At 39.2% G+C, this 24,047-nt stretch overlaps 1 protein-coding gene across 2 annotated transcripts in view; it reads left to right on the plus strand.

The window, feature by feature from the left end:
* mycbp2 (MYC binding protein 2) overlaps nt 1-22,620 on the plus strand; it is a 191,023-nt gene extending 168,403 nt beyond the window's left edge. For both annotated transcript variants that reach the window (XM_078545962.1, XM_078545963.1), the window contains 17 exons: nt 1,131-1,370; nt 2,923-3,012; nt 3,109-3,186; nt 6,298-6,564; nt 6,740-7,014; nt 8,548-8,644; nt 9,904-10,023; nt 10,149-10,250; nt 12,860-12,988; nt 13,883-14,015; nt 17,149-17,252; nt 17,412-17,600; nt 18,659-18,766; nt 18,876-19,085; nt 20,122-20,229; nt 20,711-20,876; nt 21,824-22,620. In XM_078545962.1, the coding sequence (XP_078402088.1) occupies nt 1,131-1,370; nt 2,923-3,012; nt 3,109-3,186; nt 6,298-6,564; nt 6,740-7,014; nt 8,548-8,644; nt 9,904-10,023; nt 10,149-10,250; nt 12,860-12,988; nt 13,883-14,015; nt 17,149-17,252; nt 17,412-17,600; nt 18,659-18,766; nt 18,876-19,085; nt 20,122-20,229; nt 20,711-20,876; nt 21,824-21,939 (2,532 nt within the window). In that variant the 3' untranslated portion in view covers nt 21,940-22,620. The remainder of the gene's footprint in view (nt 1-1,130; nt 1,371-2,922; nt 3,013-3,108; nt 3,187-6,297; nt 6,565-6,739; nt 7,015-8,547; nt 8,645-9,903; nt 10,024-10,148; nt 10,251-12,859; nt 12,989-13,882; nt 14,016-17,148; nt 17,253-17,411; nt 17,601-18,658; nt 18,767-18,875; nt 19,086-20,121; nt 20,230-20,710; nt 20,877-21,823) is intronic.
* The last annotated feature ends 1,427 nt before the right edge of the window (nt 22,621-24,047 follow it).

The raw sequence follows: 24,047 nt of genomic DNA on the forward strand, positions 1-24,047 counted from the left end.
ATATAGCCATGTGTGAACTGTGGAAAGAACCTTATGAGCTGAATAACCTTTTCTTTTTCCTGTCTTAAATCTTCATGCTTGTCTGACAGAGGCACATTTCGGCCCTTTTATTTCAATAAAGCCAAGTTCTTTTTTTATTCGTTCATGGGATGTGGGCTTCGCTGGCTGGGGCAACATTAATTGCTCATCTCTAGTTGCCCTTGAGAAGGTGGTGGTGAGCTGCCGCATTGAACTGCTGCAGTCCATGTGGTGTAGGTACACCCACCGTGCTGTTAGGGAGGGAGTTCCAGGACTTTGACACAGCGACCGTGAAGGAATGGCAATATATTTCCAAGTCAGGATGGTGTATGACTTGCAGGGGAACTTCCAGATGATGGTGTTCCCATCTATCTGCTGCCCTTGTCTTTGTAGATGGTAGTGGTCATGGGTCTGGAAGGTGCTGTTGAAGGAGCCTTGGTGAATTCCTGCAGTGCATCTTGTAGATGGTACACACTACTACTGTGCATCGGTGTTGGAGGGAGGGAATGTTTGTGGATGTGGTGCCAAGCAAGCGGGCTGCTTTGTCCTGGATGGCGTCCGGCTTCTTGAGCGTTGTGGGAGCTGCGCTCATCCAGGCAAGTGGGGAGTATTCCATCACAATCCTGACTTGTACCTTGTAGATGGTGAACAGGCTTTGGGGAGTCAGGAGGTGAGTTACTCGTCGCAGGATTCCTAGCCCCTGACCTGCTCTTGCAGCCACAGTATTCATATGGCTAGCCCAGTTCAGTTCCTGGTCAATGGTAACTCCCAAGGATGTTGATAGTGGGGGATTCAGTGATGGTAATGCCATTGAACGTAAAGGAGTGATGATTAGATATTCTCTTGTTGGAGGTGGTCATTTGCCTGGCATTTGTGTGGCGTGAATGTTACTTGCCACTTGTCAGCCCAAGCCTGGATATTGTCCAGGTCTTACAGCATTTGAACATGGACTGCTTCAGTATCTGAGGAGTTGAGAATGGTGCTGAATATTGTGCAATCATCAGCGAATATCCCCACTAGTTTAAAAACTGATTTTGCTCTTGACTCTATTTACCAGATTCTCTTTCAAGAAAAGACATGAGTGTACTTTCTTTACTTTCTCCTGCTCTTAGACTGACATGGATTCCAGGCATATGGGATGGGTAACCAGTGAACTTCCTGGAGGAGACAATCATATTATTAAAATAGAACTGAAGGGTCCTGAGAACACACTAAGAGTCCGACAAGTCAAGGTTTTAGGATGGAAAGAAAGTGAAAGCATCAAAATTGGTGGACAGATATCAGCAAGTGTTGCTCAGCAGAAGAACTGCGAAGCAGAGACCCTTAGAGTTTTCCGACTTATTACATCACAGGTACATTGTAATTTTTTTTGTCTTTGGAATCATGTCTTTCATTGACCACTGTCAAAATACACATCCCTGGTGTCATAATGTGCGAAATGTGACTTATCTGCCAAGTCAGAAGTTTGATATTTTTCAACTCACAAGAATGTATGGATTATTAGAACTTCTCATTTGCAGTATAACTGAAGTAAAATATCTGAAGTGCAAAAAGACTTGAGAGTCTGGGCACATATCATGAAACTGTCGTGAACTGATGCACAAAATGACCAGAATGGCTAATGGCATTCTGCAGAATAAAAGGGGGTGGAAGTCCTGCTCCATCTGTACTAAGCCCTGGTAAGAGTGCGCTTGGAGTACTGAGAGCAGTTCTGGGCACCATACCATCGGAAGGATATATTGGCTTTTGAGGGAGTGCAGTGCAGGTTTACCAGAAATGATATCTGAACTCCAAAGGTTAAATTACAAGGATAATTTACACAAACTAGGGTTGTAGTCCTTGGAATTTAGAAGATTACAGGTAATTTGATCAAAGCTTTCAATATTAAGGGGAGCAAATAGGATAGATAGAGAGAAACTATTTTTGTTGGTTGGGGAAGCGGGGGTATAATGCAAAAATTAGAGTTAGACCTTTCGGACGTGAAGCTAGGAAACGCTTCTAAACACAGGATGTTTGGATGTTAGAAGTTTGGAACTCCTGTCCACAAATGACAATTGAAGCTAGATAAATTATTTATTTTCTAATTGAGATTAATAACTTTTTTTCATCCAAAGCTATTAAGCGATATGTGAGTAAAGGCGGGTATAAGGATTTAGGCCGCAGATCAGCTATGATCTCATTGAATGGTGGAACAAGCTGGAGGGGGCATACTCTTGTTCCTATATTCCTATGGTGTTTGTATACAACTGAACTCTATTGTAACTATGACCAGACATGACATTCCAGAGCTTTTCTGGCTCCAACTCCTGTTCATCTACCACCCTTGTGCTCGCTGACTTAGGTGGTCTCCTAGTTCTCCCCCGAACCCCCTGCAATTTCTCTAAAGCCCTCTGAGATCTCTGCACTCTTCCAATTCTGGCATTTTAGTGCATTTTCCACCCCCCCCCTGTTTCCCTCACCTCACCATTGGCTCCCTTGTTTTTAGCTGCCTTGGCCCTGCATTGCTTCTCTTAACCCTGATTCACCACCACTCATTTTTAAGACGCTCCTTAAAACCTACCTCGGGCATTTATATGACTTCTTCTTTGGCTCGGTGTTAATTCTTGTCTAATTATGCAAACAAAAGAAATTGTCTTACCCTACTTTGCCAATCTCAATCCTTCATAATTTTAAATCTATTGAATCTCACTTGTCCTTTTCTACTCCAATGTTCCTGTTTTTAATCATAACTATAGTTTCCAAACCCTAGCCTCGCCCTGGTGAAGGTATGTTGTCTGTGGTTTTAAGGTTATTTCTATAATTGGGATGAAGTTATTTTCTAAATTCTGAGTTTCTTCATTTGATAAAATTAATTGAATAAATGAAGCCTTTTGAAATGTGGCTGACTTTGTAAAATTGTTACAGGTGTTTGGCAAACTGATTTGTGGTGATGCAGAACCTACACCTGAACAAGAAGATAAGACTATTTTGTCTTCACCAGAGGGAGAAGAAAAGGTACAAACATATAAGAGCTATCCACTTAGTATATATTTATTTTAAATAACTACCATTCTTGCTTAAAATGATTATATTTCTCTTGTTTTGATGAAGGCATCTGATGCTGATTTGAAGGAACACATGGTTGGAATCATATTTAGCAGAAGCAAGCTAACCAATCTCCAGAAGCAGGTTTGATATGAATACTCTTTGTATTTCTCATGCAAGAGACGTTTTACATATTACATTGTTTCACAGTTATTTATTTGCAACCTACTTCAAGCTGTTATTTCCTCCGTTAATAGCCCATTGCTTAGTAGTTGCTCAGCATTGTGCTGTAATTGAACAGGCAGAGAAAATTCCAAGCTAAATTGCAGTAATTATTCATCTCTTATCATGAAGTTGTTGGAAGTTAGCATATCATTCATCTTCCTATCTACTTGAGCTGACTGCGCTTCAAGTGCGAGAATGAATGACTCAGTTTACAGGACAATACCTTTGTGTTTGATTATTTCATACAATCAAGTATAAAAATATTTTCAATCCAAGGGGGCTAGCCATTCGGGTACAGGTCGGTATTGGGGTGTCCTTGGCTCCCTGTACTAGGAATTGAAGTCTTTCTCTTGACATATTGATGTCAAAGTAAGCGGTTCAGTTGTCCTTCAAAAGAACCTGATTTTCTGCAGTCAGGAGAAAAAATAGCCTTATATTGAGTAAAGCTTGCATGCAGCACACAGTTAAAATCTGGATACAAAGTAATGTCCGACATGGATCAGCTAAGGTGACGGTGGTTGCAGCAAAACCCCCCAGAGAACATGGGCTAACCTTGCCTTACTTTCAACTCTAATTAAAAGATAATATTTGCAACTTTTAGTTTAAGGCCTAGACACCCTCTTACGTTCTGGCTCAGGTTTTAATAAAGTCTGGGTAACCTGCATATATCACTTTCCCAGTAAAGGAACTAGAGTGAGTTTGTGATTCGGGTGGACTTTATTCTGTTGGGAAATTAAAACACACAGCTCCAGTCATCCTGATCATAGGTTTGAAGCAGAGCCATTGACTTGAAACTTTCCAATGCTGCTATATTCACAACCTAACATATGGGAAACACTGAAGAACAGTGAATATTTAAGCTGCTGCACTGATGATTAGTGCTCCCTGTTAATCAGAACAGGGGTAATCACAGAAGCCTGTGCTATTCATGTCAGAATCCTTCCCAGGGCCATAAGCTATATAGTTTCCCCAGCAACAATGCTTGCATTTATATAGCACCATTAACATAGAAAAATGCCCCAAAGCACTTCACAGCCACCTAATCAGAAAATGGATTAATTATGTTCAATTCCACCCACTCCTTTTAGAATCAAACTTCTTCATGATTTCAGAATATCAGAACCTAAAATAACAAGTAGGAGCAAGAGTAGACCATTCGGCCTGTTCCGCCATTCAACAATATTGTGGCTACTTTTGATCTTAACTAACTGCACCATCCCTGTATTCAAAAACTCTGTCTTGAATATGCTCAACAACTGAACATCTCCGCTCTCTGAGGGTGATGTAAATGTTGTCAACTGTGATGAGGATAGTCTTGAACTTCAAAGGACAGACATGTTGGTGGATTGGGCAGACAGGTGACAGATGAAGATCAGTGCAGAGAAGTGTGAGGTGATTCATTTTGGCAGGAAGAATATGGTGAGACAGTATAAAATAAAGGGAAAGACTAAGGAAGGTGCAGGAACAGAGGGACCTCGGTGTATATGTACATAGGCCATTGAAGATGGCAGGGCATGTTGAGAGAGCAGTTAATAAAGCATACAGTATCTTAGGCTTTATTAATAGGGGCATTGAGTAGAAGAGTAAGGAGGTCATTTTGAACTTGTATAAGACACTAGTTAGGCCTCATCTGGAGTACTGTGCCCAGTTCTGGGCTCCATACTTGAAGATGTGAAGGCGTTGGAGAGAGTACAGAGAATATTCACAAGAATGATTCCAGAGATAAACAATTGTAGCTATGAGGATAGATTGGAGAGGTTGGGTCTCTTTTCCTTAACAAGAAGGCTAAGAAGAGACTTGTTAGAGGTATTCAAGATCCTGAGGGGCATGGACAGGGTAAATAGTGAGAAACTGTTCCCATTCAAGAGAGCATCGAGAACTAGAGGACACAGATTCAAAATAGTTGGCAAAAGGAGTGAATATGATGTGAGGAAAAGTTTTTTCACCCAGAGGACGATTGGAGTCTGGGACGAACTTCCTGAAAGCGTGGTGGAGGCAGGTTCGATCAAGGTATTCAAAAGGGAATTGGATTTCTACCTGAGAATAAATTATGTGCAAGGTTATGGGGATAAGGTAGGGGAGTGGGACTGGGTGAAATGCTCTTTCGGAGAACCAGTGGAGACTCAATGGGCTGAATGGCTATCTCCTGCACTGTAAAGATTCTGTGATAGGGCATTCCAACGATTCACAACCCTTTGAGTAAAGAAATCTATATTGCTGAGAAGAGAGACATGTTGCTGAAGCTATTCGTCTTGCACTCGAGAGAGATGCAAAAATGCCAAATTTCAAATGATCACAATTTAAACTAGAGGAGATAAAGGTACTGATTGGTTGGAAATTCGACTCTGGCTGAGGCATTACCATAGAGAAAGCAAAAGAGATATAGGCTTCCCAAGCTTCCTGGTAATTCAAAAAAAAGCTTGAACTTATTCCATTTATTTGCAGAAAATGGGTCATTGCGTATGATTGTATATGACATACATTCGTATGCAGGCACCCATTCTCTGCAAACAAAAGGAATATGTTCAAGTCTTTCTTGAATTACCAGGAACCTGTCCTCATAGGGCAATCCGCTCATCCCAGGAATCAGTCTAGTGATTCGTTACACTCCCTCTAAGGCAAAGGTATCCTTTCTTAGGTGAGGAGACCAAAACTTTACACTGTCCTCCTGGTGTGGTCTCACCAAGACCGTATATAACAGAAGTAATACTTTGCTATTCTTGTCCTTTATTACAAAGGGATGGGAGTATAACATGCCTTTTGTCTTCCTAATTGCTTGCTGTACCTGCATTTTAAACTTTCTGGGGTTCCTGTACAAGGACACTCAAGTGCTCCTGAATACCAATATTCGCCAATCTTTCACCATTTAAATAATATACTTTTCTATTTTCCTACCAAAGCGAATAACTCCACACTTCGCCATTATATTCCATCTGCCACATTTTTGCTAACTCATCCAACCTGTCTAATTCCCCTCCAGCTTTATATTTGATCCAATCTTTGAAATCTTCTGATTACCTCTCTAAACAGGTGTGTGCACACATAGTTCAAGCCATTCGCATGGAAGCCACACGGGTGCGAGAAGAATGGGAACATGCCATATCCAGCAAAGAAAATGCAAATTCTCAACCAAGTGATGAGGATGCTTCTTCAGATGCATACTGTTTTGAACTGCTCTCTATGGTACTTGCTTTGAGTGGCTCCAACGTAGGAAGACAATATTTGGCCCAGCAGCTCACCTTACTGCAAGACCTCTTCTCTTTGCTGCATACTGCTTCACCGAGGGTTCAAAGACAGGTCGGTGTCAGTTTTATTTTATCAATTTAAACTTCACTAAAACAAAAATATATCTGTTACAATTTTTTTCTAATTTTAAGCACCAGCCATGCCTAGGTTTCTTCTTTTTGATTATATGTTCTATTGAAGCAATAGATTTAGCAGCCATCTGGAATTCAAACTTTCCTGTTTGCAGGTGACATCTCTACTGCGCCGTGTTTTGCCAGAGGTAACACCAGTGCGTCTTGCCAGTATAATAGGTGTAAAATCTCTTCCACCGGCGGACATCAGTGACATCATTCACTCCACAGAGAAAGGAGATTGGAATAAATTGGGAATTTTGGACATGTTCTTGGGATGCATTTCCAAAGCCCTCACTGTGCAGCTAAAAGCCAAAGGGAGTAGTTTTCCTGGCACAGTTGCTGGGAAGGGTGTAACCACCGTTACATTACCTTCAGTCTTCAACTCTGGGTAAGAATGACTCTTCTAAGTTGTACTTCATTCTGAATAGAACTAAAAATGACATTAATATTCTACTTGTTTTAACACTAAAATGATTGTATTTTTGACCCCAACTTGTTATTGTAGAAAATTATGAACACGCTATTTGCATAAATTGGAACATATTGGAAAATTAGTTCAGATGGAATTTTTACTCTGCTCCATAATCAGTGATTGTTGCCAGAAAATATAAATGATTAGATTTTATTGATAAATTGTTAGCTATGTCAGTCCAGTAATATTATGCATTGTACATTCTGTTGCAACAGTGTTACCTCTGGTAAACTGGAAATTTTCATAAGACACTCGCTGATGAACTTCTGATCTCAGAAAATGCTTTCCTTTCTATATTCAGCCACAGGATATGGGCATTGCTGGTAAGGCCAGCAATTATTGCACATCCCTAATTGCCCTGGAGAAGATGGTGGTGATCCACCACCTTCAACTGCTGCAGTCCATGTGGTGTAGGTACACCTACAGTGCTGTTAGGGAGGCAGTTCCAGGATTTTGACCCAGCAAAGATGAAAGGAAGGGTGATCCATATCCAAGTTAGGATGCTGTGAGATTTGGAGGGGAGCATGGGGGTGAAGGTCTTCCCATTTGCCAGCTGCCCTTGGCCTTCTATATGGTAGAGGACTCGGGTTCAGGAGGTGCTGTCAAAGTTCTAAATGGAATCCATGTAATAGAGCAATTTCATGTCTTGTTCGAAAGTTTCAGGTCCCTTTTTGCCTGTCATACTGATACATATTTGAAGCAAGTTCTCTAACCTGCATTTTCCACACGTTAGGCAGAATTGTTAATTTGATCACCAGCTCTTCTCCACAATCAATATATAGGCTACTGGTTAGAACACCTGCATGGCTCCCATGTAAAGGCAATCTGTTATTAAGCCACAAAAGCCAGACGGTCCCAGATTTGATGTAGCTTACCTTACCCAAGCTGTGGTAGGAACGCTAGAGTTGTCTTCTGTATTCCTTGTCTGGTGAACCAAAATACAGCAAAAGTTCCCATTGCTCGTAGCATTCAGCCTTCTAGCTTATCTCTTGCCCTTAATTCCAACTGCTAATTATGTAGATATTAGCAATCCAGTATAGTTCAGGGCTGTCTTTAATTTGAGCTTTCATGTAGGTTAGCTTGGCTTTACAAAGTTTATCTTGTGTATCTGATCAGAGCTGGGACAAAGATTGAAGATTAGCCTGCTAAGTTACGAGGGACTTCATACATTGTAAAAAGCTGTTAAAATAATTCAGGTGTGTTGCTCCTTCCATAGTAATGTTTATGTAGCATTTATGAATATGGTGTTTTTGAAAGGAATATTACACCTTCAGCAGGTAATCTATTTTTCATTCAAGCGAATGCTTGGCATGGCTAAATATCATCAGTTTTCTGATAACTGAAGGAGTTGAAATACTCATTTGTATATTAATTGCAAAACATTTTTAAAATGGCTTGCAAATGAAATGACATAACAATTTTTCTAATGATTTATTGGTCTTTCTACAGCTCCATTCGACGTGGTGAAAGCCACTGGTGGATGAAAGGCTCCACTCCCCCACAAATTTCAGAAATAATAATTAAACTAATAAAGGACATGGCAGCAGTAAGTTGTAATCATCTAGCATTGCTACTTCATTAAAACACTAAATATTATCCATAATAGAGCAGTTTTGTATGTTGGCAAGCCTAAATGCTTTAAATATAGGAAGATAAAAGTGAATCTAATTTTATATGTTGGATTTTTGCACTGGTTAGTCTATATTGCCCTTTGCTGTAATTTCTTAAGACTTTTTGTTCCTTTAATTCGCACTAGCCCAGTTCTTTTCGGGAGCAGCAATCATTGTCGGATTGCCCCTCCGCTCGAACTTACCCCCACCTCGACCGTGCTCTCCATTTCTTGCCGAGTCTCCCAAACCCAACTTTACAGAAATGCAGAACATAGTGTCCCTCCAAGAGCCCTGTCACAATATTGTAGAGTGGGGGGGAGACAGGACACGCCCTCTTATGATACCACCTGCCATATGTAAAGTTTAAATGTCCATTTGAATGTTAGCGGATGAATGAGTAAATGAGTTGGAGTGGTAAGGTGCGTGGTCGTCGGTTCAGGAGGGCTTGTCAGGTCAGGTGGTACTCGTGTGGTCGGGGGCAGGTAACAGGGTTGGGAGAGGTGGTCCAGGGTTCAGGGAGTGGTGATGGGGGTAGTTGGGTCGGGTGGTCATGGGGGATAGTCGGGTTCATTCAGTGTGAGTGTTTGGGGTGGGGAGAGTCAGTTGTGATATTACCCAGGATTTCGACTAGGATTTTTTCTGCCTAACGTTTCTTGGGTAACTGTTCAGGTAAGTTTATCAGAACTGTGTGAAGTCTCTGACTCTAACTCAAAGTTTGAGACATTCAGGGAGGACCTGGGGAGCAGGGAATAGCACACCAGAAGTTGAAACCTCCCAGACAGTTGCCACGGACATTAGCGTGTCAGGATTCCACAGAGTCCAAACATGCATCTTGGGTCGTACATCCGGTCTCCGACAATCCAAAGACGAGAAGATTTGGGCCAATGTCTTTTAGCATCAGAAAATTAAGAGTTTAATTTGCTCTGGGTTTTTGATATTTAGTTTTGAGAGCGAGATGCTTATGGACACCATATTTGACGGATATGAGATAGGCTACTGAGCATTTTAGCTGGCCTCATTAAGAAATAATCTGACTAAGTTACTTACTGCCGAAGTGGAAGATTCTGAATACCTAATGGGAAAAATTACAATATAAAGATTTTAATATCCAGTAAGAAGATATTTGCATCCACTTTCTGTGAATTATCTTGTGTTTGGGTGACATGGTTTGACTTGTAGAATTACATTTTTTTAGGGGCATCTATCAGAAGCCTGGTCTCGTGTCACAAAAAATGCTATTGCTGAAACAATTATTGCCCTAACAAAAATGGAGGAAGAATACAGAGTGCCTATTCAATGTACTACAACAACAAGGGTAATGGATCAGTTGCTTTATATGTAAAGTATATTTGAAACAGAATAAAATGATTTAACAAAAGTGAATGTACTTGGAAGTTACATAAGATCCTAATTCTCTCTGCTTAACTTTTTGCTCCACAGCTATGGCTAGCTCTGGCTTCTTTGTGTGTGCTGGATCAAGACCATGTTGATAGGCTTTCCTCTGGCAGATGGATGGGGAAGGATGGCCAGCAAAAACAAATGGTAAGAGAAGGGATTGTTAATATATTAGGATAACCACTGTTTGCATAATGGAGCTGGGCACATGTGTACTTAATGATACCAAACTGAGAGGAGGATTGGAATTGGAGAAAGTAGGTCAAAAATTCCAGTGCAAATTAGGCAGTATCAATATTTGTGTAGATCTGTGACAGACAGAACTTAATACAAACATTACTGAAAACAGAAAAATAAGCAATGCATCCATTACATGATTGGTGTTGAAATAACTGGGGAGGCGACTTAGGAGTCTCAGTAGACTTAATACTAAGTGTGTCCAGCCAATGCAGAGAAGCTATTAAAGCTAGTTGAATGTTGAATATAATCAAACCAAATGAATGTAGGTCTGAGGAGGCTAGGTTCACCTTCAAACACCTCCTTTGATCAAAGGGAAGACATTGCATTTTTGCCATTAGCATCTTGCTATTATTAATGGCTGCTTCCCAAATGTTGGGTTATTTTAACAATGTACTCCATACTCTTGTTGATGTACAAAATTTCCCCCTAAGTATTATGATCAAGGGTGAAGGGGGCTTCCAGTTCGTGTATAGTAGAAAAGGTTTGTTTATGCAAATAAGTGTGTAGTTCCATGGCAAAAGAACTGCAAATTAGCTGGAAAAGGGAATAATACAAAGAAAGTTGCCTCAGTCATGCTTTCAACTCTTTATGAATATTGATTCAGCTTACCATTAATCTCTAAACTGTAACTAGTAGAGTGCCACAGGGATCAGTGCTGGGGCCTCAACTATTTACAATCTATAGCAATGATTTGGATGAAGGGACTGAATGTATGGTAGCTAAGTTTGCCGATGACACCAAGATAGAAAGGGAAGTAAGTTGTCAAGAAGAGCTCGAGAATCTACAAAGGGATATAAACACGTAAAGTGACTGGGCAAAAATTTGACAGATGGAATGTGGGAAAATGTGAACCTGCCCACTTTGGCAGTAAGAATGGAAAAGCGTTATACTATCTAAATGGAGAGAGATTGCAGAACTCAGTGGCACACCGGGATCTGGGTGTCCTGGCACATGCATCACAAAAAGTTCGTACACAGGTACAGCAAGTGATTAAGAAGGCAAATGGAATATCAATGTTTATTGCATGGGGAATGGAATCTAAAATTAGGGAAGTTTTACTGCAGCTGTACAGGGTGTTGGTGAGACCACATCTGGAATGCTGTGTACTGTTTGATCTCCTTATTTGAAAAAAATATATAATTACGTTAGAAACAGTATGGGGAAGGTTCATTCAGCTCATTCCTGGAACGCAGGGCTTATCCTATAAAGAAAGGTTGGACAGGTTGGGCCTATACCCATTGGAGTTTAGAAGAATGAGACACAATCTTTTTGAAACAAATAAGATCCTGGGGGTCTTGATAGGGTAGATAGTGGGAGGATGTTTCCACATGTGGGGGAGAAATAGGGGACACATTTTAAGAATACGAGGTCTCCATTTACAGACTGAGATGAAGAGAATTTTTTTCTCTTAAGAGCGTCATTAGTACGTGGAATTCTGTTCCCCAGAGAGCAGTGGAGGCTAGGCCATTGAATTTATTCAAGGCAGAGTTAGACAAATTTTTGGTAGACAAGGGTTATGCAGGGCAGACAGGAAAGTGGAATCGAGACAAGCAGATCAGTCATGATATTAAATAGTGGAGCAGGCTCAAAGGGCTGAATGGCCTACTCCTGCTCCTAAGCCCTGTGTTCTTATGTTCCTATATTTGTACTTGTACTGCTAGCTTGAAGAAAGATGTTACAGAGTAGGGATGAACACTTTCAGTATAAAATACTTCAGTCCTTCCTCTACCACTGAAAAATTGGGTAAAGATTTCATACAGAGTATCTTGACTTTCCATATTTGTTTTGCTTTCCATCACTGACAAAAAAAAACTTCCCTAGTTTGGCCGTATCTGGATTTCCATTCATGTTGATCTCCAACATGATCGCTTTTTACTGTGTTCTCTGCATTCTCCACTGTATGTGTATTCAAATCAGCTCCCTCATCCAATGGGAGGTGCAAAATAACAGGTGACTTGAGGGAGGAGTTAATGTGTTTGATATTCTATAGCTTAAGACAGCTCTATACTAAAAGTATTTACTTTTCCCATTAAGGAATGAAGCCAGATAATAGTTCATAACTGCTCAGTTAAATACCTGTGACTATATTTCTTTATTTGGAAGATCAGGAAGATTCCTGGTCTTTAAATTACATGATATCCAGTTAAAAGTTAATCTTATATTTTGCAGAAATGGAACAATCAAATAAAAGCAAACATTTTATCTTGACTCCTGTTTAAAGAATATCTTGAAATTTAATTTATGTGGAAAATAGGCATCGAGCTTAAAAATAAACCTTATTGGATAGCTAAATCTTATTTTGCCAGAGTAAATTTAATATTTTAGAAGCTACAGTATCGTTTTTTTTTTTTGCGAGGATCAGCCAATAAATCCTGCCTGTGCAATGTAACATTCTATTCTGTTGCATCTTATTGTGATTTCTTCAAACCATCAGAAGAGTGCGCTTAACCAAACACACTACCTTCTGTGTTATTTTTCTTCATTGGTGACCAAGTTAATAGTCTTTTTTTTCTTAGCCTATGTGTGACAACCATGATGATGGGGAGACTCCGGCAATTATCCATTGCAATGTGTGTGGGAATCTTTGCACAGACTGTGACCGTTTCCTCCATCTCCACAGAAGGACAAGAACGCATCAAAGACAGGCAAGGATTCAGTTAAAAGTATTTTTGTAGAATATTTAACCAATTTTAGAACTGTTTTGAAACAATGTTTTGCGCTCTCGTAAAAAACTTAATGATAGGAACCCTGCCTTTAGATCTCTAAGTTACTCAACTGCACAATTTACAAAAAAAAAACTGCTCCATCTTGGGCAAGAACTGGTGGAGAAAAGAGAAGGGGAAACTAGGAAGTGAAATAATTATCTTTCGTGAAGTGCTAAATTCAGTGTATGAAAAATAAACTGTTAGTGAAGTATTTCTTATTCAGTTAGTGAAACATTTCTGCAAATGTCATGTTCTTAGTTAGCTGCCCTCTGTTATGAGCAAAAAAAATGACCATTTCAGAAAGGCTATATCACCAATGTAGAATGTTTTGAACAAATTCCTGATTCTGTTCCTGAAAGTGGAGTAGCAGTGGTGGAACTTTTTCATTCCAATAACTTGCTATGTGCAGGAGCAGAATTACATTAGCTCAACATGAGCAAAAGTTTGAGTCAAATTATTTACACTTGGTTACGCAAGGCAGTTAAAGTTCTTCTGCAATTTTAAACCTCAATAACTTTGGGCGCACACGTTAGAAGCAAACTGAATGGCATTTGAAAACAATTCATAAGTTTATTTTAATGTTAACATTATGAGCCTCAGTCTGCTCCCCATAACACACAGTTCTCTTTTCTTCTCTTGTCGCCACTTTCAATCTGTTTCAACATATGTAATAAAATGAAAAAACATTAACTTGGGGTTGGTGGGGTGGATCCTCTTCTAAGATGCTAATAAAAGTAACGTTCATTTTTAAGAAAAACCTTTCCATGTATGACAAGTTATTCCACCAACATTCCCCTTGAAATAATATGATTTTCAATTTTGTGAAAATTAAAGGTGTTCAAAGAGGAGGAAGAAGCAATTAAAGTGGATCTTCATGAAGGTTGTGGAAGAACCAAACTCTTCTGGCTTATGGCACTTGCAGACTCAAAAACCATGAAAGCAATGGTCGAGTTCAGGGAACACACAGGTGAGAATTGAAGACCTAACACTTAAGCTAATTATATCTATTATTATATTTGCATTATTCTTTCTCGTGTTTTGGTTTCAATTATCTGTCAATATTCAAAATTGTGCTAAGCTTGCAAGGTTCTGTACCACTCAGTATCACAGTTTCCATGCGTTAATATTACAGTGCAGGTATACAAGAGTAAATGTTTTAGATAGCAGCTGCCTGTACTTTTGACACTATATACACCAGCCTTACAGTGCATTGTAACTGCAAAAGTCCTTGCAACAGATGGCAAAACATTGAGGTGAGCTGTCTGCTGACCCAGACTGTGAAAACCATTTTACATGCACAGTACCGGGTAGTTGTGCCAGGAGCCTTGGAAGTGTTTGGCAAGTTGGTTGTAGCCAAAAAGACAATGCTGGCTCAACATGACATTTCTTTATTCAAGCTCCACTCAAAGCTTGTTATATTGTACTGTGATTGGGGTAGTGCCATGGAAGCATCCAAAATTATGGGTATTCAAATATCTTAGCAATGCCATTGGGCCTGTTGGTCCAGTTTTCATTGGGAAGTGGGACTGTTAGCTGAAATAATTTTCTGCTAAAATGAGAGGTATCTTTACCTCTGTACACAGATCTAGGTGTCAGTAGTGAGGCACAAAACATTTCTTGTGAAGGCTGACCTGCCTAACATTCTTAAGTAGGTGGTTCTCTTAGTTCACGTACACATCTACATCAGTTGACCTTGGATCCAAACTTGAAACCATTTGGGTTATTCACTGACTCCATAATTGATTTATCCCTACAGATGCAAATTTTGACCCTGGTTAAAGTAACTGCTTTAATGTCCAAATTAATTGAGAATATATGATTAATACCATTATGAGTATTTGATGCCAGGTATTATCAGTTCAAATTCTCATGCAGTCACCGCCTTACAAACAGAGGGGTAATTTGCCTTCTGAAGAGCCATTCTTCACTTTGCAGATAAATGACCATCTTGCCTAGATTCCAATAACAGCCCATGATTTCCGTGAAGATGCTAGTTTTAAAGCTCGTGTTGCAGACGTTAATAATGCCACCCTTGGGCATACCTGAGACTGAGAGGGTTGATTGCCCTTAAAGAATCATTTGATCCAAAACCTCCATAGGTCTGTCCCATCTTCTTTGAAGATCCAATTGTGGACTGGTGGTAGAAGAGTGAGATATGCATACCAGGACAAATTACCTCAGAGTTGGTACCATGGTGGTGCATAACCAATCCTTTAATTGGAAATGAAGTGGTTAGCGCTCATTGTCTTGTTGGTCTAGTTATTTAATAGCTCAGTGCACTTTCTCTGACTTTTGCCTTTCCCCTCATACACACATCACAATTTTGGAAAAGCTGATGCCTGTTGCTCTTATGAATGTAGGAAATGCTGTTTGCCCCGACTTTATTTGTGGTCTAGCAAGTTCTGACGAAATACAAAAGTCACCTTTTTACAAAGATTCTATACCTCCAGACCATAAAACTAATTATTAATATTCCTGGAACAATATATTGAATGACCAGGGATGCTGCAGATGCATGTTATGATCTATCAAGGATATGGGTGAAGTTCATTTGAATTCTTCACACAGTGCCTCAAGATTTTCAATACATACCAGTAATTCACCAGAACACTTTGCAGATTTTTGCAGCAATTGGATGTGATTGCACCGAACACAGGTGCTCAAGGTATTCTGCAGTGCAAGTAAATCCAAATGAGGATTTTAATGTTTCCTTGGAAATGCAAAACCACATACTAGCTGTCCACTTTGCCAAGAAAAGGTTTTTTGGAAATTGTTTGCTATGAGCAATAGCAGGAGTTTCATTGTAGTTTCGTTGCAGTTCTGGGTTTAATTCCCAGAAACTTGATTTGAAGCCAAGTCAACGATTTCAAAAAATATTGCTTAATATATTGAATAAGTGAGCCAAGTTCAGTGAGCAGCAGTGGAAGGGGAAAAAGAGGAACCTCCTGCATCCACCCCCCCTTTTTCACAACAGTTCTGTGAAGAGAAAGGGAATGGTTTGTTTCCAGAATTGTTAACTTAAAGATTTGACTTCTGTCCTTGTGAGACATGAAGAAACTGGATTACTCAGCCTTCGTTCAGTTTCAAGTGCTTTTCTATGTTAATGTTTGTGGGGTTGACAATTGAGGAAGAATGTTACATTGCTGATTATCAGTGTATTTCTTGTCTAAATGCAGCGCTGTCTCCACACATAACTTCCAGCCTTTCCATTTTATGTCTGATCTGTTTCAATAACTTGCAATTTGGGTATTTTTTTTGCCTCCTCTTGTAAGAACTGAAGATGTATTTCTACATGTCCGGTGGAGTGGGGAGATATCATAGGCATATATTCAGATTTGAAGGGATTGCATCTTCGGTGTCTTCGTGAATTGGCAGAATTTTCAATTCGGGAAATTTTCGTTTAACGTTGTTAATTGGTTCCTGAAAAGCGCAACGATATGCGGAACAACGATATGCGGAACAACATATGTGAAACAGTCTGTCTGAGGCTTGTAACCTTTTTCAAGATTGCCTACTCCCCACCTTATCCAAGACCTGGTTTTCGCAGGCTCAATGTGGCATGCAGGGTTCTAATTGGAGAGCGCCATTAACAAGAAATGGTGTTGTGCGCGATTACATTGAATGAAGACTTCCTGGAGATTGTACTATGTCTGAAGAGCAAAGGTGACTGCACCTTTTGAAGGAAGAATGATGGGAGAAAGCATACTTTGTACATATACTTTTTTTTCTCCTATTAAAAAAAAAGGTAGAAAAGGCTCAGCATTGAAAAAAATACCTGCTTGGCCAGCCATGATCTATGGTAGTTATCTGTTCAAGTAGGGTTGACTGGTAAGCTTAGTAGTATGTGTCTGTGAATTTGATAATTTCTGTAGGTTTCAATCTGATAAATCAATTGCAAGAATGTTTGTGTGATCAAAGCCATCAGTTGAACCTACAGTATGTAATTTCCTCATATATATACTTGAAGCAGACAAGTATGGATAGTGCATTTCCATTAATGTAAATTAAATATATAAAATACGACTTGCTTATTTCGCCAAAAACTAGTGAAGCAGTTGTCAAATATTTTCCTTCAACCAAATCTGGTTTCTTCCTTTAAGGCAAACCTACGTCAAGCAGCTCTGAAGCATGTCGCTTCTGTGGATCAAGAAATGGAACAGAGTTGTCAGCAGTGGGTAGTGTGTGCTCTGATACAGATTGCCAAGTGAGTGAAATGGAGTCTTGTGCAGAATGTTGTCAGCCACAGATTATCCAAACTGCTTGCTTCAAATAATTGGCTACATGATGTATTTTTAAGTTTGTTTCTTTCCAAAATGTTTGTTCTCATGGTAATGAGTGTTTCTTTTAATCATTTTGAAACCAGGAATATGCTAAAACTGCTTGTGGCAAAACCCATTCCTGCGGTCATCCCTGTGGTGGGGTTAAAGGCGAAGAGCACTGTTTACCTTGTTTACATGGCTGTGACAAAAGTACAACATGTCTTAAGCAAGATGCTGATGATATGTGTATGATATGTTTTACTGAAGCACTTTCAGCAGCTCCTGCAGTTCAGGTAGGTCATATCGTTTATGGAGGTTAATTTCTGATTTACAAAAAAAATTCAAGTATTTTAAAATAAATTTTACTTACTTAGAGACTCTCACGCATGAAAATTGATTTTTTTTTAAACCCTTGTTAAACAGTGTTTTGTGTAAGAGCTCTTTCATAGATAGCAGTCTACTTAGAATTTTGCCAAATTAACTTTACCTTTTTCAAAAAGCTCAGTGGAAAACTCTTGTTATATACTTAAGCTTATCAACAACATTGCTGCCGCAATATCCTAACTCCCAACACGTCCCATTCATTCAGTCCTGTGCTCTTCTAAACCTACACTCACTCAGTCTGGCAACACCTTGATTTGTAAAAGTATTTTATTTTATGTTCAAAGCCCTCCATGTTCTCACCTTGCTTATGTCTGTAACTTCCTACAACCTTCAGAGATATCTGCATTCCTCCAATCCAGGCTTCTTGCCCATCCCCAATTTTCATTAGTCCAACAATGACAAGCCATGCCTTCAGCTGTCTGTGTTCTAAACTCTGGAATTCCCACCCTAAACCTCTCCGCCTCCCCGTCTTTTCCTCCTTCCAGACGTTCCTTGAAACCTACATCTTTGACCAAGCTTTTGGTCACCAGTCCAAATATCATCATGTGTGGCTTGGTGTCACATTTTATCTGAGAATGCCTGAGATACATGCCTTAGGATGTTTTTATTACGTTAAAATGCTACACAAATGCAAGTTATTCAGCCGTGAAAACAGTTCTTACTTGGAGCAAGTTGAAGTCTGCGCCTTCTCTCAGCCTAGCAGCTACTGATATGACAAGCTCACTTATGTCTCTGCTACTGTGTCAAATCCTGGAACATAATCCAACGCTTTTAGCTGACCATTAAGAGCGTACAAGCCCAAGAACTTCAGGTTTTAATGTTTATTTGTACTGGTGTCATTCACTGATCTCTACGTAATTATCATTTTATGCAATTTTACTAGAAGAAATCTGTTGTATATTTTGAAGCTCTAAGGTCTGTGTTGCCCCAACATATGATTGATTCATGTGTTTTGCTCTCTTTTAAGTTGGAATGTAGTCATGTTTTCCATCTACATTGCTGTAGACGAGTTCTTGAAAATCAGTGGCTTGGCCCAAGAATAACTTTTGGATTTATGGCATGTCCAATATGTAAGGTGAGAATCCTTCAGGTTGATTTCCATCACACTCTGGGCTAGCCTTTGTGGCACTGATTTCGACAAGTGACGAATATGAGAAAAACTTCAGATTTTTGTGTAATTCCAGAACAAAATAAATCATCTAGTATTAAAAGACCTACTTGATCCTATCAAAGACCTCTATGAAGATGTAAGGAAGAAGGCTTTAATGAGGCTAGAATATGAAGGCTTACACAAAAGTGATGCCATCACTACTCCAGGTGTTCGTTTTTACAATGATCCTGCTGGATTTGCAATGAATAGATATGCTTACTACGTTTGCTACAAGTGTAAAAAGGTAGGTTCCCATTTGAAGAAGTCATATTCAACTGATGAATTTTGAGACCTTTTTTTAATTACAATTTTTTGGTAGGAATAAACAATGTGCCTGAATAGTCCCTTTTTCAGAAAATGGTTCTGCCTTGATCTTTCTCTATGAATGTTATCAACAATCTTTTGCTCTGTAAAAACCAGAAAACTATGCATGATCTTATATTAATATACTGGGAGATGAGATGAGAGGCCAGTCAGTGGGATGGAGAGAAAGTCCACATTTGATAAATATAGACAAACTTAGAAACTGGTAGTCTAATGCAGCAAAGATAAACCCATAAAAAAAACTTGTTTGTTTGCATGCGGTAATCTTAAAATATTTTTGAAGATAGCAATTTAGGGTCTTAACCTCATGGCAGACTGCTTTCATTTTTTAAAAACTCATAATTAGAGGTTGAACATCTAATACGCATTATGTAGAGATCAACAACAGATAATTTAAACACCAGAATAACTTTCTTTTGTCACTTATCAATAGTTGGTTTTATTGGAATTCATTGTAGTTTAGTTTTCTGTAGCCTGGAGAGAGTCCTGTAGCAGCCCATCAAAAGCTCAACTACTTCTGTGGAGGGAGGGGTGGTTCCCTAGCTTCACATTTGGCCATGCCAATATTTAAGCAAGAGTATTAATGTAACTAACCATAGAATCAAAATTTTCAGTGCAATTTTAAAAAAATTTGGCAGCATCTGCCAGGTCAGTGCTTTGCAAAGCCTGTGGTTTTGTGACATTCCTGCACAAAAGTTACACAATCACCTTGAAGGCTATATAAAGCAGTCAACACTTTCAGGATTTTGCTCGGAGGGGGGATGAACAGACTTTCTCTGCCTTTGAGAAATGGAGTAAGTCAATTGCAGGTTTTTCCACTCTCAAAACCATCTGTCCACTTAAGTGACAATATCTTTAGTTTTAATTGTATACTGGAGCTGAAAGCCTTACTTTTTTGCCTACATTAATACAGCTATACAATATAGCTCCAAAAATAATTCTTGTCTCTCATGTAGGCTTATTTTGGTGGTGAAGCACGATGTGATGCTGAAGCAGGGCAGGGTGACGACTATGACCCACGGGAATTGATCTGTGGTGCTTGCTCAGATGTCTCTAGAGCACAGGTATTGATTCTGGAGATTTCTTGATGGTGATGTCATTTAAATTGTTTACTTTGTTTGGAAGTTAACTCATTAGAAATCCATTGGAATAAATACATTGTAGGTCATCATTTAGTGAGTTTTTTAAAAAGATGAACAAAATTATACTCTATTTATGGTCTTTGTGTGAGGTGCTGGTGGTTGGTGGGGAAGTGAAGCCATGAAATGGTACAAGTTCCCCTAAACCACAATGCTGTTTGCGGTGAGCTCAGGGCAGGCACTACTTCAGCCTAGAGGTTGGATTAACAGTGCCATTGGCAGAGGTCTGGAACAGACCACCTCATCACCCCCTATAAAACCATACATAACATATTTAATTTTCAAAAGCAGCAATATGTATCCCATTGTTAGTAACAAATCAATAAATTGAAGTTACAATTTTCAGCCTTATAAGAATGCAATTTGTTAGTATTACCCTAAAGTGACATGTTGATATTATCAACAGATGTGCCCCAAACATGGTACAGACTTTCTGGAGTATAAGTGTCGGTATTGCTGCTCTGTGGCTGTGTTTTTTTGCTTCGGAACAACACACTTCTGTAATGCTTGCCATGATGACTTCCAAAGAATGACAAGTATTCCTAAAGAGGAACTCCCCCATTGTCCTGCAGGTAATTTATTTGTGTTCTCATCTGATTAGAGTAACAACTTGCTCCACAACATAAAGTACATAAGTAATGACTTGCTGGAAATGCATATGTGGACAGAGTCAAACTTGGCAATAATGGTCATCACTGCTTAAGTGTGTTGATATGAGAAAAATTATAATTTGAATGATGGACCAGGGACCTGCTGACTTTCAAACTATACCACAGTATTAATCACCTAGGGTGGGAAAAAGCTGGAGAGAAAATTGAAAGTGGATTTGAGAGGAGATTTCCTCTGGCATGTCTGTGTTTGTATATAGTACTCGATGAGCTTAAAAGTCTCATACTTCCCAAAAGATTGCCCACTGTTATTTGCCTGATATTTTCTTCATCCCATTTTACCCTTGATCATGTAATCACATTTTAAGCACTCTTTTAGAAAGTACTGAAAATTATGAATTCAGTGGTTTTATCTTTTAATCAGTAAGAGACTTGGATAAAGAGCTGACTTTAAGCTTGCGAAAGAGTGGAAGAAAAGATTGGATTAATTAAGTGATGGCTAAGATTGGGTTTTGTAAGCCTGTAGATTGTAGGAAGAAAAGAAGGGATAACTGTAAGAAGTCCCACAGTTCTGAGAACTAGGAAAGGAGCAGTTTAAGTAAATGGTGCAGAGTCCTGATTTCAACACAATGCAGAGATGAAGAAGTATCTAGAGGATGTGACATTGACAGCTTAGGAAGAACAAGAGAGAAAAAGGCCAGAGAAAGAATGACCATAAGTATGAATAATAAAAAGGGAAGAATAAATTGTGATGAAAAGGGAAGTTGAACGATAGAGGTGAGATGGCATTACCCATCTGTTCCAAGAGCATTCAAAAATATTAATACTCAAGCTTTAATTATCACCCTTCAATTTTGACATAAATGATTATCTACCTGTCTCACAACTGCATTTCATCCACTCTCCTCTAGGTCCTAAAGGGAAACAGCTTGAGGGAGCGGAGTGCCCTCTTCATGTTGTCCACCCAACCACTGGGGAGGAATTTGCTCTGGGTTGTGGTGTCTGCAGAAATGCTCATACATTCTAAACGTGCAGCAGAGAAGCTCCTTCGGATTTTCCAGCCTTTTATTCTCAGTTTCTGAACTGAAGTCAGCAAATTGGATTGAAGCACTATCATTGGAATGAAAGAACAACGCTGTGCACAGAAAAAAAAACTTAATTTTTGTGCACATACTTATTGCTGTAAATGACTCAAGTTTTTCAAAAGGCTTTAAACTTGTGAAGTGTTTGCATGCTGCCGTTGTAATCCTCGGCTGTAAGGCATCACACACCTACACGGTACCTTGACAGAAGATGCTTTTTCTAAAAGCGAATTGGGATGTATGGACAAGGACAGCTTCCAAATTACACAATATTGAAGAATTGCTACAAGTACACAGAGTACGACTTTTGGGTAACCCTGTACAGTATTCTTGGAAATTGTAACCACGTCACGGGTTGAGAGTATATTCTTGTTCATTTGATAGACTGTTGAGGATGTGTTAGGGCTTGTTGTCTATGAATATCATAATGTATATATGGTATCAGTGTTAGGTGTATTACAAAGTCGCTACCATTACACTGCAATTTTCATTTAAACTTCTAGGGGTTATGTTTGAGCCTGAAATTTTAATGAAGTGCAATACTGGGTGTGCCTCCTATCTTGCAGCTGTAAACATATGGAATGTATATGTCAATAAAACCGCTGTACATTTTTATACAGTGAAAAGTGTTGTGTGAATGGAAAATCATTCAGTCACAATGTGTGCATATATAAGCCTTGTGAAGCCTGAAGAAATACTGTTTGCATTTTAGCCAGAAACAGGAGTTGAAGCATTAATTCGGAAGAGTGCTTCGTGCTAATGATGTGTTCACTTCTGCGAAGCAGGCCCAGGTAACTTTTAATAATTACCTTCATGTTTCAGGGGCAATATCATTTCTCACTTCTAAAGTAAATCGGAACTTCAGTCTTTGCACGGTTACCTCAAAGCAACATCCATCTCTGCTAAGGAAAAATATCAGGCTTCGTCTATTTGTCATACAAGTTTCAAGGTTTTTTTTAAATTGCAGTAGTTGGAATTGCCATGTATGCTGTAAACTTACCATATATAAGTAGGACTTTTACTTAGATGAAACATGGTTATTAAAATACTAAACAGCGCATTTCAATGTTCTTTCGTTATCTTTATGCATATTACAATGATAAATGCTGGTTTTTCTCCAAGCAAATCAGACCTGTATTCTTTTTGGGCAGGAGGGAAGTCTTGATACTTTGCAGCAGTCTGTGCATCTGGCTAACTGATACATTTTGTATCTTACAGTAAATGTCAGGACTTAAATTTTACATTATTCCCATCCTTCCTATTTAGCGGATTATTGGTTCTATTTTTCTCCAACCATTGTTGGCCTCTAATTTCAATGTATTTGAGATGTTGGGCATTTGCAAGTTCTCTGCAAACATAAAATAAAATTAAAAAACTGCCCAATTCATTAGCCTTCATATTTACAACATCCTTAGTTATGACCGATGATAAAGTCAAGCCAATGCGCCGAGGAACAGGCCTGCAAAACGAGGGACCAGCTTGTATCTGAAGAATTACTCAATTGAAAAACCTGAAAGTTGATCCAGAACCTGGGATTTGTATTGTGCTTCAAATACCTAATGGGCTTGCAATCGAACAAAATATATAACCTGAGTTTTTCAAATTTATGTTGCAAGAAACTGTATTACAGTTGTACCTAAAATTTGAGCATGCAGCATTTGAAAGCTACTTGCTTAATGGGAGAACTGTTCCTCTGCAAGTGAGGAATAGTTAGCAAACAGTTTGCTGGAATAGCTTTAATATTACACTGTTTTCCCATATTGTGTATTGCTAAGCGTGGAATGTCAAGCACTCGGTGCTCATTGACTTGTTTCAGGATGTATGTTGCAGCTGCAGTGGTTACCTTCCACCAGCCCCCTCCAGCCAGTGCATTGTTTAGCAGCACACCGAATGTTAGCATTTGGAAGACTCATGATTTAGAATTTATCCCCAGTGTTGGACTGAAAAAGATCAAGGAACAATTACAGGTAAACTATGCTCAACACTCAGGATGAAATATCGATCATATTCCACAGCTTCTTGTCTATTCTGTTCTAAGTGGGCAAAGAAGTGT

The sequence above is a fragment of the Cetorhinus maximus genome, chromosome 7 (assembly GCF_964194155.1).
Source record: "Cetorhinus maximus chromosome 7, sCetMax3.hap1.1, whole genome shotgun sequence".
In the NCBI taxonomy this organism is placed as follows: Eukaryota; Metazoa; Chordata; class Chondrichthyes; order Lamniformes; family Cetorhinidae; genus Cetorhinus; species Cetorhinus maximus.